General features: G+C 40.0%; 1 protein-coding gene and 1 pseudogene across 1 annotated transcript; both read left to right on the top strand.

The window, feature by feature from the left end:
* The first annotated feature begins 57 nt into the window (after positions 1-57).
* Positions 58-3,345, top strand: LSM5 (LSM5 homolog, U6 small nuclear RNA and mRNA degradation associated). The gene is made up of 5 exons (XM_027573902.1): positions 58-178; positions 1,327-1,422; positions 1,684-1,711; positions 2,605-2,677; positions 3,093-3,345. The coding sequence occupies exons 1-5, from the start codon at positions 133-135 to the stop codon at positions 3,123-3,125; spliced, it is 276 nt and encodes a 91-aa protein (XP_027429703.1). The 5' UTR covers positions 58-132; the 3' UTR covers positions 3,126-3,345.
* Positions 3,346-6,878: 3,533 nt separating this feature from the next.
* Positions 6,879-11,846, top strand: LOC113911071 (annotated as a pseudogene).
* Positions 11,847-14,024: the final 2,178 nt, after the last annotated feature.

Genomic DNA, 14,024 nt, shown 5'->3' with positions numbered 1-14,024 from the left:
TGGTTGGCTCGCACATTCGGCCTCAGATTGGTCGAGCCTGCCCGGGCTGCCGGAAACGGGGGGGAGCGGAAGCGCGCTCTTTCAAACTCGCCCGGCAAACGTCGGTGCTGGTAGGCCACTTCCGGCGTAGCCATGGCGGCTAACGCTACTACCAACCCGTCGCAGCTGCTGCCTCTAGGTAATCGTAGGGAGGGGGACCGGAGCGTTCAGGTTAAGTGTTGTGGGCCAAGGGGCTTCGGCTGAAGTAGCCCTTAGCCGAGTGTTGGGGAAATGTGTGGATGAAGTGCTTTACTCCTTCGCGGCTCGTCTCTGGGCCCCCAGGTGTCTGTGGCCCCGGGCCGCCCATGCCTTTTCAGCGTGGTAGGGTTCCTTGAGGCGGGGACCTGTGACTCCCCAACCAAACCGTCACCCGAAAAGGTCCACACTTAGTAAATGCGTCGTCAGCCTTCTTTGTTGTGGGGTCGCCTCTACAGTCATGGGTAACACCCTCACTCCACCTGGCATTTGAGCTCTCCAGATTAGACCCTGTTGTATGTCTGACTGGTTATTGAGAGAAGCACCGGCACCTGGAATGACCCTAAAGGAGAGATCTGGAACCTGGTTTGTTATTCAGCAGTTACTGAGCCTCTATGCACTAGACACATGGCTGGGCTGGGCACTATTCGACAAATTTAAATCACACCTATTGCCTTCAGATAGCGCACAAACCATTGGAGAAGATAGAACACTGGACAAGTAAACATCATGGCAAATATTGCTAAGCCAGCTAAAGAAATGTTCGAACTGCTGTCAGAACACAGAGATAGTGACAGGAAGAAATCTCTGGTGAAGACGGCTGTGCCTGTCTCTTACAGTATTTTGTAGCTGAAGAGTTGATGTGAATTATTGGAGGTGGCCGTGACTTAAAAGTTTTCATTCCTTTGTTCCACAAACTCTTTTTGAATGCTTGGTATATGCCAGGCATTGACCGTTGAGGATATAGTTATAGGAAAACAACCACGGTCTCTGCTGTCATGGAGCTTAGACTCTGAGGGGAGGGGGTTCATATGTTAATTAGATAACCTAAAATAACATAAAACCACAATCGTGATAAATTTCAACAAAGGAGAGGTAAATGGTAAGCAGAAAATTTTTGTTAATTATGCAACAGGAATATGTACTATAAGAGCTAAAGTTTTTGAATGAATACTTTTGCTGGTTTATCTTTTACCATATGCAAGTAACAAGTGCCAGTAGGCACTCAAATATTTGTTGAAGTGATGAATAGGTAAAATAATCTTTTTCTCTCTCCCTTCTCTCTCTCTTTTTTTAAATATATATATATAGAGCTTGTGGACAAATGTATAGGATCAAGAATTCACATTGTGATGAAGAGTGATAAAGAAATTGTTGGAACACTTTTGGGATTTGATGACTTTGTCAGTATCCTTTTAAAAGGTGGTGGTGGTATGGGTTTTTCTTCAGTATTTAAGAACGGAAGTAATATTGACAGTACTTACTGATTATTATAACAAAAATTTATTCTCAGCATGATAGCGTTCTAAGAGGTGTGTATACTGAAAGAAGATAAAAGTTTCTACCAAATACAAGTATTTTGTATTTGAGCCATTGTGTTAAACACTGTTATTAAAACCGAGTAAAGGTAGAAGCCAGAGTAAATTCAACCTTAACACCAAATTTCAGATATGGTACTGGAGGATGTCACTGAATTGTGAGTAGTGTTAAAAATTAAAGAAATGGTGGGGGGGGATCTCTCTTTAAGTCATTTTTAGTATTAATGAGTTTAAAATGATTTATGAGGAAACATTGCTTGTTGGAAATACCTTAGAGATAGAAATTTTATCTACTGATGCTGGTAAAATTGGATCCTGCAATGATTGCCATGATGTAATTATTAATGAATTGTTAGGAAGTTAATGGAGACAGAGCTTTAAGACAAGAACTAAAAACAGCCAAGGCTGTTTGGGCTCAGGCAAATCAAGGTACTGATAGTAAGAGCATTTAACTGTGTAGCATAAAATATAAACGATGACTCCATTATATTAGTTTTATTTTTATTTATTTGATAGAGACACAGCGAGAGCGGGAACACAAGCAGGAGGAGTGGGAGAGGGAGAAGCAGGCTTCCCGCTGAGCAGGGAGCCCAATGCGGGGCTCGATCCCAGGACCCTAGGATCATGACCTGAGCTGAAGGCAGACGCTCAACGACTGAGCCACCCAGGCGCCCCCCCTTATATTAGTTTTAAAGATCATAACCAGTGTCTGCTTTCAAAATTGAGTTGATTACAGATTTGTTTAATGGATAGGGATTAGTAGTAAGTAAAAGTAAAAAAGTGAAACTAAGAAACATTCCATTTCATATTTGATCTCCTTGGCAAGTTTCAGCTTTTTTTATGAAGATCAGTCCTAGTGGGTGTGGATCTTAGTCCAGACAGTTCACTGTGCTGCCTTTGGTCATCCAGTGGATAACCTTTGTCTCTGAAAACCACAGATAAAATTGCTTGACCTCACATTCATTTATATACAAGAATAACTTTTTAGGGATCAGAATGTTGGCTTTGACTATCACTGTTTATCTTGGCTCTATTTTATCTCTTTATTTAGTGAAATCACACCAGAAGGAAGAAGGATCACTAAATTAGATCAAATTTTGCTCAATGGAAATAATATAACAATGGTAAGACAGTGAAGCTGTTTTTTTTTTTTTTTTTTTTTTTTAAGATATTAGCCCATTTCTTTGAGGCAGGTATTACAGATTACCTGCCTTGACTAAATGTTCATGGCTCAGTGGTGCTTAAGTTGGGAAGGAGATGCTCTTGTGATCACGGCTCTAAAGCTGAGCTACTGAAGATGACAATAGGCTTAGAGATTAGTTTGCTTGGGCTTTTTAGTCTTTTAGTTTGCCAAGAATCCTTGTTTAGGCTCTAAATATTAATTGATGGTGTTGGGAATTGTAAACAGAAGCAATGACCTGGAGAATATGGGAATGTGAGGAAGGGACAGAGAGGCACAGTGGCTTTGATTGATGAGGGGGGGTTTTTAAATGGTGTGGGTGGTGGTGTTACTAATAAACTCTTTTTCCTTCTCTGCAGCTGGTTCCTGGAGGAGAAGGTCCTGAAGTATGAATGGATTTCCGTGACTTACTCTGTTTTGTCTTATAATGACAACAAGATAGAAATTTTTTTTAACCCTTTAATGTCTGGATTCTGTAAAGCTAAATTTCCCGTTAAAGGGAAATGTTTTGAAGATGCATTGTAAATGTTCATTTTTGTAAGTTAATCATTATTATCTTGGAAAAAGAACAGTTTGTTCTTTGAAGACTAAAATAAAAGTGTTTTTGGTTAACTGTCGTTTTATTTTTTGTACTGCAATAACCAGTGTAACAAAGATTGTAGTTATTTTGTCACTTGCTTTCCTATAATTTTATGCCCATTTGCTTCCTCATTTACGTGACCATTTGATTCTCAAACAAAAATTGTTCCAAACAAAATGACCAAATTTCATTTTGAACAGTTGCATTTTAAAAACCTAAAATGATTACTTACAAAATTCAATTTAAACTCCGATGCCTTGAAATGAAGATTTTTCTACTGAACTCAAGTTGCATTAACTCCTATTAAAAACAAGCAAACTTCCAATTATAAAATAAGTCTCGAAGATGGAAAGTACAGCATAGGGAATATAGTGTATAATATTGTCATGACATATGGTGACAGATGGTGACTACATGTATTGTGGTGAGCATGGTGTAATGTAAAAAATTGTTGAACTGACTGCCTTCGGCTCAGGTCATGATCCTGGAGTCCCGGGATCGAGTCCCCCATCGGGGTCCCTGCTCAGCGGGGAGTCTGCTTCTCCCTCTGACCCTCTTCCCTCTCGTGCTCTCTCTCATTCTCTCTCTCTCAAATAAATAAATAAAATCTTTAAGAAAAATTGTTGAACCACTATGTTGCACACCTGAAACTAATAACACATTGTATATTGACTGTACTTCAGTAATATTAAAAAGGGCAAAATATACAGGTAATATATGCACATTGTAGAAATGGAGATAAGTAAAAAGGGAAATATTCATTACACTTTGCTGTATAGCCTCTTAGATTTTCTCAGTATACTCAATATACGTTATTTTCACAAAAACGTGCTCATCCTGAATATACTGTTTTGTAGCCCCATTTAAGACTTTAAAAAAATTTAAATGATGCACATCTTTCCATGTCAAATATTTCAGCAATGTTAGTGTTTGCATCATATTTCATTAAATGGATATACCATAATTTAGCCTATTTTTACTATTGGCCACAGTAGTCTAACTAAATCTTTATATGTCTTTATTTTTCTTAGAATAAATGGATAATGTGAGGTCAAAGGGTATAGTCATGTTGCCAGCAAAAAGTGTACCATCCTACACTTGGCCAGCAGTTTTTCATGGTATTCTTTTTCCCCGTAGTACTCTTTACATACTTCCCAACATTGGCCATGTTCTGCCTTCTTGCTTTGCCACTGTGATAGGCAAAACCTGGTATGTTTAGTTTTTATTAATTTTGGACTCATTTGTGTTTTATGAATTACTTATATGAGGCTTTGCCATTGAGATGCTTGTCTCTTACAAATTTGTAAGAATTCTTAAGTTACTCTTAGTCATGTATTTTGCAGATAATTTTCCCAGTTTATAGTTTCCCCGTAATTGCTACTTTTTTTTTTGACATAATGTATCTTTATGTAGTCATGTTGATCTCATCTTTTATGATTTTTGTCATTGGTACAGGTGGATTAGAAAGACCTTTGGTATGATTATATTTTTGGTACTTTATGTTTTTTTGTTCCTTTTAAATCTTGCATCTATCATCAATTTTAGTGTTTCCATAACAAAAAAGGATCCAACTTTTAAGATTTTATTTATTTGACAGCACAATCAGGCAGAGCAGCAGGCAGAGGGAGAGGGAGAAGCAGGCTCTCTGCCAAGCAGGGAGCCCGATGCAGGACTCGATCCCAGGACCCTGGGATCATGACCTGAGCCAAAGGCAGCAGCTTAACCGACTGAGCCACCCAGGAGCCACATCTTTTTTCTTTCTTTTTAAATCCAACTTTATTTTCCAAAAGACAAAGCACTGCTTTGTGGTCTTTTTTTCTTTTTTTTTTCATGGTATAAATACTCCTACTGTGGCTGATTTCAAGCTGCCAAGGGTTTAACGGCTAGCTTGCAAACTTCCCCAAAGATATAAGTGTTGGTTCTCAGGAGCTACTAGGAGCCTGTTGCGCTCCCCGCTGCCCCAACTTCTGACCCTTGCAGGAGAATGTTTTCCTCCAGTTATTTCTTTCTCTTTGGAGGGAGATCAAATGTAATAGTGCCCTCTTTTCACCTTTTTACTTATCATCCAATGGGAAATGGGTGGTCATGTTCAGCTCTTAATTTTTTTTCCTAGGAGTTAGCCTGCAAGGAACTCGTCTTCTTAGGTTCAACATGCTAGGAGTTTTAGAGAAGCCTGACCTCACTTAGGGAGGCATACAATCACCTAGTCTGTGGCAAGGTGGATGAGTCTACCAGGGTTCTTGCCTACAGATAAGCGATATCCCTTAATCTAATCTTTAACAGTAATAAAGATGATAGTATGACTCCCATCTGCTTCTGCTTTTGTCTTATGCTACAATTCGTTTAGATTGGGTACTACTCTACATAAGCGTCTCTTAACCTTGACACTATTGACATTTTTGTCTGGATAATTCTTGGTTGTGTGGACCATCCTGTGCATTGTAGGATATTTAGTAGCATCCCTGGCCTCTACCACTAGATGCCAATAGCATCCTTCCTCTTCTTCTTCTTTCCCCAGTTGTGACAAAAATGGTTCCAGATGTTGCCAAGTGTCATCTTGAGGGCAAAATAATCACCCATGGTTGAGAATCGCTTTTGTAAATGGCAAGGATGCTATTTATTGGACTCTTCAAAATTCCCAAATATTTGGTGCATGGGTGAGGAGCACTGTATCTAGACAATGAATAAAAATTGGGAAGAAAATGCTGTGAGTGAATATTCCAGTGGGGTAAAATGGGTGGTTTGAAGCTGAAATGACCTTGTATTAGGTGCTGACCATATAGGATTTTCACTTTGGCAGGTTGCTGGTGAGTGGCTGTTCTTCCACAGGGGTTGTTTCCTCTCTGGAGGCAGGGCTGCATGTGCTGAGCCCTAGAGTGATGGTGAGGCCTCAGCAAAAATGAGAGCAGCAAAGGCAGAAGGTATGCTGGCATTGGTGACTTGTGTAAGTTTTTCTCAAATTTTGGTTTGAAAACTATCAGAATCACTCGGAGACTAGTAAGGAACACAGAGGTCCAGGCTTGTTGAAGTGGGGTAGGGCCTTGGGCCTTTGTATTTTTGTAGTGTTCCCAAGTTCCCCAGGTAATTCTAATCCTCACCAAAGCTTGAGCCCCACTGCCTTAGAGTGTAGGCTGCTGCAGGGCTAGTTTTTAAAGTAGGTGTGACTGAAGCAAGGTTTGATGATAGAGATGAAAATCTGTATATATTAGTAGACAGAACAGTTTTTGCTGCATTTAAACTGCAAGGCAGCTAAGTTCCATGAGTATTATGGAGTACTAGTGGAGTTCTAGTTTACATTGTTAGTGCCAACTCTTGGTGGGCAATGATTCATCTGCAGCCTTGAATGCCAGACTTTGGTCTGGACCAAGAAGGAATTTGTCCATAGGCTTGGGGGTCACTTCCCATCCATGTGGTCTCAATTTCATTCTTGAGGGTTGATTTGTTGATTACACAAGCTCTCATCATGCCTTAGATTTCAGGGTCCAAAATTGCAGTTTCACCCATAGAGGTGTGGTAGATTTCTATCAGTAAAGAAAAAAATGTGGGCCCTTATTGTCAAGGGAATATGACATCTAGGATTGAAGGTGAGAAAAATCTCAGTGAAATCGTTGTAAGCCAAAATAGGAATGCCTATGCATGGGGCCTTTTAGTTTTCAAATTGTATTTTGTAACAAGTTCAGACTTAGTTGCAAGATCCAGAAAGAGCTCCCACATACCCTAACTCAGACCCCACTCAGGTTTTTTTTTTTTTAAGATTTATTTATTTATTTATTTGAGAGAGAGAATGAGATAGAGCATGAGAGGGGGTAGGGTCAGAGGGAGAAGCAGACTCCCTGCTGAGCAGGAGCCTGATGTGGGACTCGATTCCAGGAGCCTGGGATCAGGACCTGAGCCGAAGGCAGTCGCTTAACCAACTGAGCCACCCAGGCGCCCCCCCCTCAGGTTTTATCAGTTGCCCCAAAGGTGTCCATAGCACAGGCTTGCAGTCCTGGATCCTGTGCTGTACTCAGTGGTCATGTTTCTCCAGTCTCCTTGAATTTGAAATTGTTCTTCAGTCTTCCCTTAACCTTTATGACTCTGGTATTTCTGAAACTAGCCATTGTAAAAAATTCCTCAAATTGGATTTTTTGTCTCTCCATGAGTAAGCTCAGAGTGCATTTCTGGCCAGTGTACCACAGGAGTAGTGCTGTTCTTCCCAATGCAGCTAATTGCACATAATGTCGACTAGTTCCATCTCTAATGTTGTTAACCTTGAGTTTTGATGATTGTCAGGTTTCTCCTTTGTAAAGTTAAAATTTCCTCCATTTTTACTAAATATTTTGTGGGGTGATTTTCCAAGACCTTGCAAATATCCTGTTCATCCTCCCACTTTAACCCACCAGTTTTTGTATTCATCAATGTTTCTTACTGACATTAGTTAGTAATTATTATTTAATAATTACTAAGTCATGTATTAGAAAGCAAGGTAGCAGTGAGACTAACAGGGATAAGACAGAGGAAACTACTTGAAGGTGGATGTTTCCAAGTATCACAAACAGAATAAGGACTAAATATTGAAACATTTTGACAGACTTAATCAACTTTATCCAAGGTTGACTGTGACTGAATCTTTGGTTGTTGCCCATTTCATTCTTAAATTTAAGAATAATCATGAATGACACAAACTGACCACTAGAGGACACTGTGGAACAGGCAGCTAGTTGCTGAAGTCCATGCTTTGGCGCTCTCCCCAGAGGTTTCTGGTCTTCCACTCTGTTGTACTTATATTGGATCGCACCACAAGGGCAGGTAAAGGGTTGAATCCTTACTATTTTACACTTATTTTTTACAAAGAGGAATCTTTTCATTCATATTTTCTGTATGAGGTGCCTTTTTTACTGTAAAAAATTATCTTTTAAAAAAATATTTGAGAGAGTGTGTGCACAAGCAAGGGGTCTCCACTGAATGTGGAGCCTGATGTGGAGCTCGATCTCATGACCCGAGCCAAAATCAAGAGTTGGATGTTTAACCAACTGAACCACCCAGGCATCCCTATAAAAAATTATCTTTAAGTATAATGTTGTGGATAAAAACATGGGCTCCAGAATCAGACTTACCTGGACCCTAATCCCAATCAATCTTTTATTAGTTGTGTGAGTTTAGGTGGCTACTTAATGTCTCTGGCCTCAATTACCTCTTTTGTAAATTGGGAAAAATAACCACCTCTTAGAGTTGAAAAAATTAACCAAGTATGTAAAGTATCCATTATAGTTTCAACCATATAGTAAGTGCTCAATAAATGGCGGTAGTTATCACTACTATTTAAAGAGACTCTGGATCAACTTAGTTTTATCATTTTCCCATCACAGCAATTCCATTTCAACAATTCAATCTACCTGCCCCTTAGTCCATAACATTCCCTCTGAGAATTGAGTCTTTAGTTATCTTTGAATCTTTTATCACAAAGCACAGTGCTTGGGCAAAGGGGCTCAAGTGCTACTTATTGAATTAAGAAGAAACAACAGAGTAGGAAGCTTTTTTTTAAGAACGAGACTGAGAATGTGGCCTGTATTAATCAGAAAATGGCTAGCTTCCAAAGCAATTAGTTTTAAGTTTTAGAATAAAAGAGGCAGGGAGATTTCAAATTTTGTTCATGGTTATCATTAATTCATTAATAAAACAATCATTTATCGAGCATTTACTTTGTGCCTGCCTTTCAGAAGCTCACATCTTGACCAGAAAGGTACGAGAGATCTCCCTAGTGTGGTACGTGTGAGGAATACATTGGCTTTTGGAGCATGTGGAGATGGGAGAGGTGGATTCTGCAAGGAAGGCATTTTGTCTCATAATTGCTGCTCCTTGAGACATGGGCCACATTAACACATCCTCATAGTAACCCTGTTAATTGTCATTAGTTTCAGCCAGCTTCACGGGTCAACATCTCATGAGGGTAGTACGAAATGGGAAGGACCTTATTTTTCCCTTTACTGAATTGCCTGGAGAGCATCTCTTGGTGATTGCAGCTGGAAGTGTGACATTTAATTAGTGGAGAAAACTGAGTCAGGCAAGAGGCAGCCTGTGCTGCTGAAGAGATGAGGAAGAAGCAATATGCTCAGTGGGACAGTTTGGCCCAGGTTTTCTCCTAGGTCCAGATTGGGTGTTCATTTTGCCACAGGTGGAGATTGCAGAAGCTTAAGGAGTTTTCCATAGTGATAGGAACCACAGATGAGCTGCCAGGGACACCTAGAAATGGAGCAGGAAGAGGGGGCTGTGGGTCCATAAAAGGAAGGGGAGAGAGATCACCTCCACAACAAGTAGTCAGGAAAGGCTCTCCAGAAAAGATAATCATTGAGCTGAGTTTCAATGGTTGTTGCCTACTAAAGGGGAAAAACATTCCAGGCAGTGGGACTTGGCTATGCCAAGGCACTGAAGCTTTCTAAAATGCCACAAAGATCTTGAGCATCAGTGTTTTAAAACTAATATGATGGGGCACCTAGGTGGCTCAGTTGGTTAAGTGACTGCCTTCGGCTCAGGTCATGCTCCTGGAGTTCCGGAATTGAGTCCCGCATCGGCCTCCCTGCTCAGCGGAGAATCTGTTTCTCCCTCTGACCCTCTTCCCTCTTGTGCTCTCTCTCATTCTCTCTCCCTCAAATAAATAAATAAAATCTTTAAAAAATAAAACTCATATGATGGACAACAATGTATATCACCCAGACTCTAAAACATTCCACTTGTGGGCAGAATCTCTCCACTAATAGGTGCTGAATTTCTGTAATCCCTATCTCTGGAAAGTGTCCCCCTACAGGAAGGTAACGTGTAGGTGTAGATTTCTGCCCTGTGGCTTGTTCCACATTAGTCCCTCTTCATATAAACTCAAAGCAGCAAAAATAGCTGGATATGTAAAAGGCTTTGTGTTGAGTAGATGTGTATTAAGGAGTGGTTTATGTGGTTCAGGGTTCAGGTATGATTTCAGTATTAGGAAAAGATGTCTTGCTGGAGAGTCAGATTTATTTCACCCCAAGCTCTAGGAGGACTGGAGCTTTCTGAAGTTTCCAGGAATTCTTTAAACTTGGGTCCCTTGATCTAAGGGAAATGTTTTTCCTGAGAGGTGAAGAGGCTCTGGTTTCTCTAGGAGGTTTTAGAGTTTGCCACAGTTGGTTTGACTGTGTCACTTTCTAGCCATTTGAGATGGAGTAAGTTACTTCTCTCTCTAGATCTCAGTTTTCATATGTATGTGTATATGTATACGTATATAGAACTGGGAGGATCTTATGTATGTCATAGGGCTGTTTTGAGCATTACCATGAGTCCATGTATATACAGAACCTGGCCTGTAGTGGATGCTTAGTACCTGTTAGGTCTTGTGCTTTCCTGAATTACTGCTAGGGGCTGGCTCAATGCACACTGTGGGGAAACGGTTCCCCATCCTGTTACCGTTTGAATCCAGATAAAATCTAGTTAAAATGGACACCAGGAACATCTGAAACAGGAGACTGTGTTTGAGGCGTGGAAGTTGAGGAATCTGGCTGTGGATTGGCTCTGGGAACTGTAGAGGATGCTGTCAGCGCCCCTTTGCAATAGCCCCATGGCCTACCATGGAGGTCACTTGTAACTTGGGTGGACAGTTTCTATGTAACGCCAATGACCTACTCTAGCACATGATTCTGTTTGCAGGTTTTCTCTGGCCTCATGCACATGCTATGCCTGGAAGTGCTGGGGAATTCCTGCCCCCAGGATTGGCTCTCAACTAATGGGGATGGGAGTTGACAGATAAAACTCCCAGCTCTCTTGCTCCTAGATAGGGGCAATTCTCAGGTGTGTTCTGTGCAGTCTTTTGGAGGGTCCCCAATGGTATGGAGCCCCAGTTGTCATAACAGCATTAACACATCCTATCGCACCGTGTAGCACACTTCTCTGCTCCCCTACTCGCTTCCTGGGATGACCTCCAAAAGTACTTGTATGCAAATCATTCTGTGCTTCTAGTAGCTGGGGCAGGTCACATCATTACCATGGGCCTACATGCTGCTCAGATCCAGGGCTTCTGTGCTATCCCTGTGAGTGACTCACATATAGAACCCGGAGAATATTGCAGACCAGAGGAACCGTATCATCATTATCCCCGAAGCAGGAGGTCATCATTCATGGACAGACTGAAGGTGGCGTTTGCCTTGTAACACAGAGAAAGAAGGAGAGTCATGGAGATGAATAAGATGATTCTGGCTGGTGATTAATGAAAGATCAGGTGGCCATCCTTGTGGTTGACATGATCAGCACAAAATGCTACACTGCAATCAAGCTACTCCATGCCAAACCCACTAAAGTTTATGCCATTTTTACTCATGGAATCTTCTCAGGGCCAGCTATTTCCAGAATTAGTAATGCTGCCTCTGAAGCTGTCAACATCACAAACACCATTCTGCAAGAGGATAAAACGAAACACTGCTCTAAGTTTCAAGTTATGGGTATTTCAATGATTTTGGCTGAGGCAATCCGAAGAGTGGACAACAGTACCTGTCTCTTAGCCATGGCCCTTCATATCTCCAAAATATTATGATTTCATACATGATACCCTGAATTAAAGTTTTTTTGACTTTAGAATTCAGTAAAATATAGAATGATGAATATTAAAGCATCAGATCTCTGTTTTAAACTTTGGAGCATATCTCTATGGTTTTAGGAAACAGTGGTTAGGGGTAGAGGAGTGTTTGTTTTCTTGTTAATGGAACTTGTCTTGAATAAGCAGTTTTGGTGTCACTTTACCTTGTTGCAAAGGGGAACTTTTACCTTTGTTCTTAGGATACTCTGAAGCCACAATCATACAATTGTATAATTTTCTTATATAATACGATCCCCTTGTGGAAATTCATAGTTTACATATTTCCGAGGTTGTCAAGATAACTTTCTATTAAAGCACTTCATGTATTAGTTAATGTGTAATAATAATATCATTGGGGTAAAACTGAAATTAGCTTTCTTTTTGAGTGTGCATTAGAAAATCATGAAATACTGTGAATGTTGACTTTCAGGGTTGAAATAAACTAGTTAACTATTTTCCTTAATTTAAACTGAATTTTATTTAGCTAAAAATGCCAATGAATCATTTATTTTCTGATAGACGAATCAGAGGCAATGTAATCATAACTAAAAGCAGTTTTATGAATTGCCTCTAATGCAACTGGGACTATCTCCACAACTTTTAAACTACTACTTCTTAAGACATATGGTAACTGCCTACACTTACTTGAACTTCGAAGTCTTAAAATTCCAAAGTCAAGTCCAGCAATAGAACTATTCTCTTCAAACTTAACATCAAATTGATGAGCAATTTCTGACTGCCTTAGTGGGTTGCAAATTGAAGTTGGAAGATGTACAGAACTCCCAGTTCTTTGAGGTGCGCTCTGTGTTTTGTTTTTGGGCTCGTTTGCATTGTATTTGTCTCCTCTATCCTTCATTTTCCCCTCAATAATCTTATGTTGTGGATGTCCCTCAAAATAAAGACTAACAAATCCATTAGCACTTACTCAGTCTGATCTTCTTTTTTGCTTTTTGATAGAAGAAATAGATAAATCTGCTATGAGTGCCTCTGACTGCATATTTAAACACTATCCCCTTTTGCTTTTTGTATTCTGAAGCAGCAAGTCTGTCAGGCAAATGATTATTTTTTTTTTAAGATTTTTTTTTACTTATTTATTTGACAGAGAGCGACACAGTCAGAAAGGGAACACAAGCAGAGGGAGTGGGAGAGGGAGAAGCAGGCTTCCCACTGAGCAGGGAGCCCAATGCGGGGCTCCATCCCAGAACCCTGGGACCATGACCTGAGCCAAAGGCAGACACCCAATGACTGAGCCACCCAGGCGCCCCAGGCAAATGATTATTTTAACTGCAGATTTTATCTGAAAAATATAGATAAGAGAATGTTAAGAAAAAAGTATTAATAAGTAAACCTTAATTGTTTCATTAGGATAATGGTTAAAAATTGTCAAAGTGATGGTGGGGAAAACCTCACTGAGGATTATGTTACCCACAGGCTGGTAATTTACAACAGTTCCCTAAGTGAGATGCCCTGCCACCTAGACAGGTGAAGAGAAGAGTTGAACTTTAGATAAATATTGGCTGGAATATTCAATCTGAATAATTCAGATCAAAAACAAAGGTGTAGGGATTTGCCTGGCTAGACAGAACCTGGGAACCTCCATTCTGCCATATTTTAATAAAGGGAAAGAATATAACCTCTAATGTAAATTCTGAATTGAGAATCAAGCTATTTATCAAACAAATTTGAACAACATTTACAGTTTTAATCTCTGACAGAGTAAGAAGTCAAAATTAAAGCTAGCAAGTAGCGTTTAGTTATTGAAGAACCGGTGTAGACCTTTCTATGGTGTTTCTATGGTGTACAGAGTTTCTGTGGTACAGAGAACTTCATTTAAATCTGACAAGCATGGTATAATAGTACATACCTGGAAAGAGTTGGTTTAGCATGATGAAAGGACCATGGTTTGAAGCTGTGTAGTACCTATTATTTTTGAGAAATATATGAATTCTGCATTTGAATATCTTTCCTTGGAGAAATGGAAATGCAGTTTTTGACCTGTTTATGAAGACATCTTGACATGCAAATACACACATGTTGACATGGCTAATACCAGTTGATTTGGAGATAAACATTTGGCTTTGAGATATTTGGAGTCTAAGAATATACTGAACTAGTTTAACAATAATGATTCTCAGA

The sequence above is a fragment of the Zalophus californianus genome, chromosome 12 (assembly GCF_009762305.2).
Source record: "Zalophus californianus isolate mZalCal1 chromosome 12, mZalCal1.pri.v2, whole genome shotgun sequence".
In the NCBI taxonomy this organism is placed as follows: domain Eukaryota; kingdom Metazoa; phylum Chordata; class Mammalia; order Carnivora; family Otariidae; genus Zalophus; species Zalophus californianus.
The sequence above is the reverse complement of the archived record's forward strand: the minus strand, read 5'-3'. Positions and strand labels throughout refer to the sequence as shown.

Bases quoted from the DNA above. Each gene is read 5' to 3' on its own strand.
- LSM5 (XM_027573902.1), top strand. From the start codon at position 133: ATGGCGGCTAACGCTACTACCAACCCGTCGCAGCTGCTGCCTCTAG. The intron at 179-1,326 runs GTAATCGTAGGG...ATATATATATAG, and splicing joins GTCGCAGCTGCTGCCTCTAG to AGCTTGTGGACAAATGTATA. The intron at 1,423-1,683 runs GTATCCTTTTAA...ACCAAATTTCAG, and splicing joins GGGATTTGATGACTTTGTCA to ATATGGTACTGGAGGATGTC.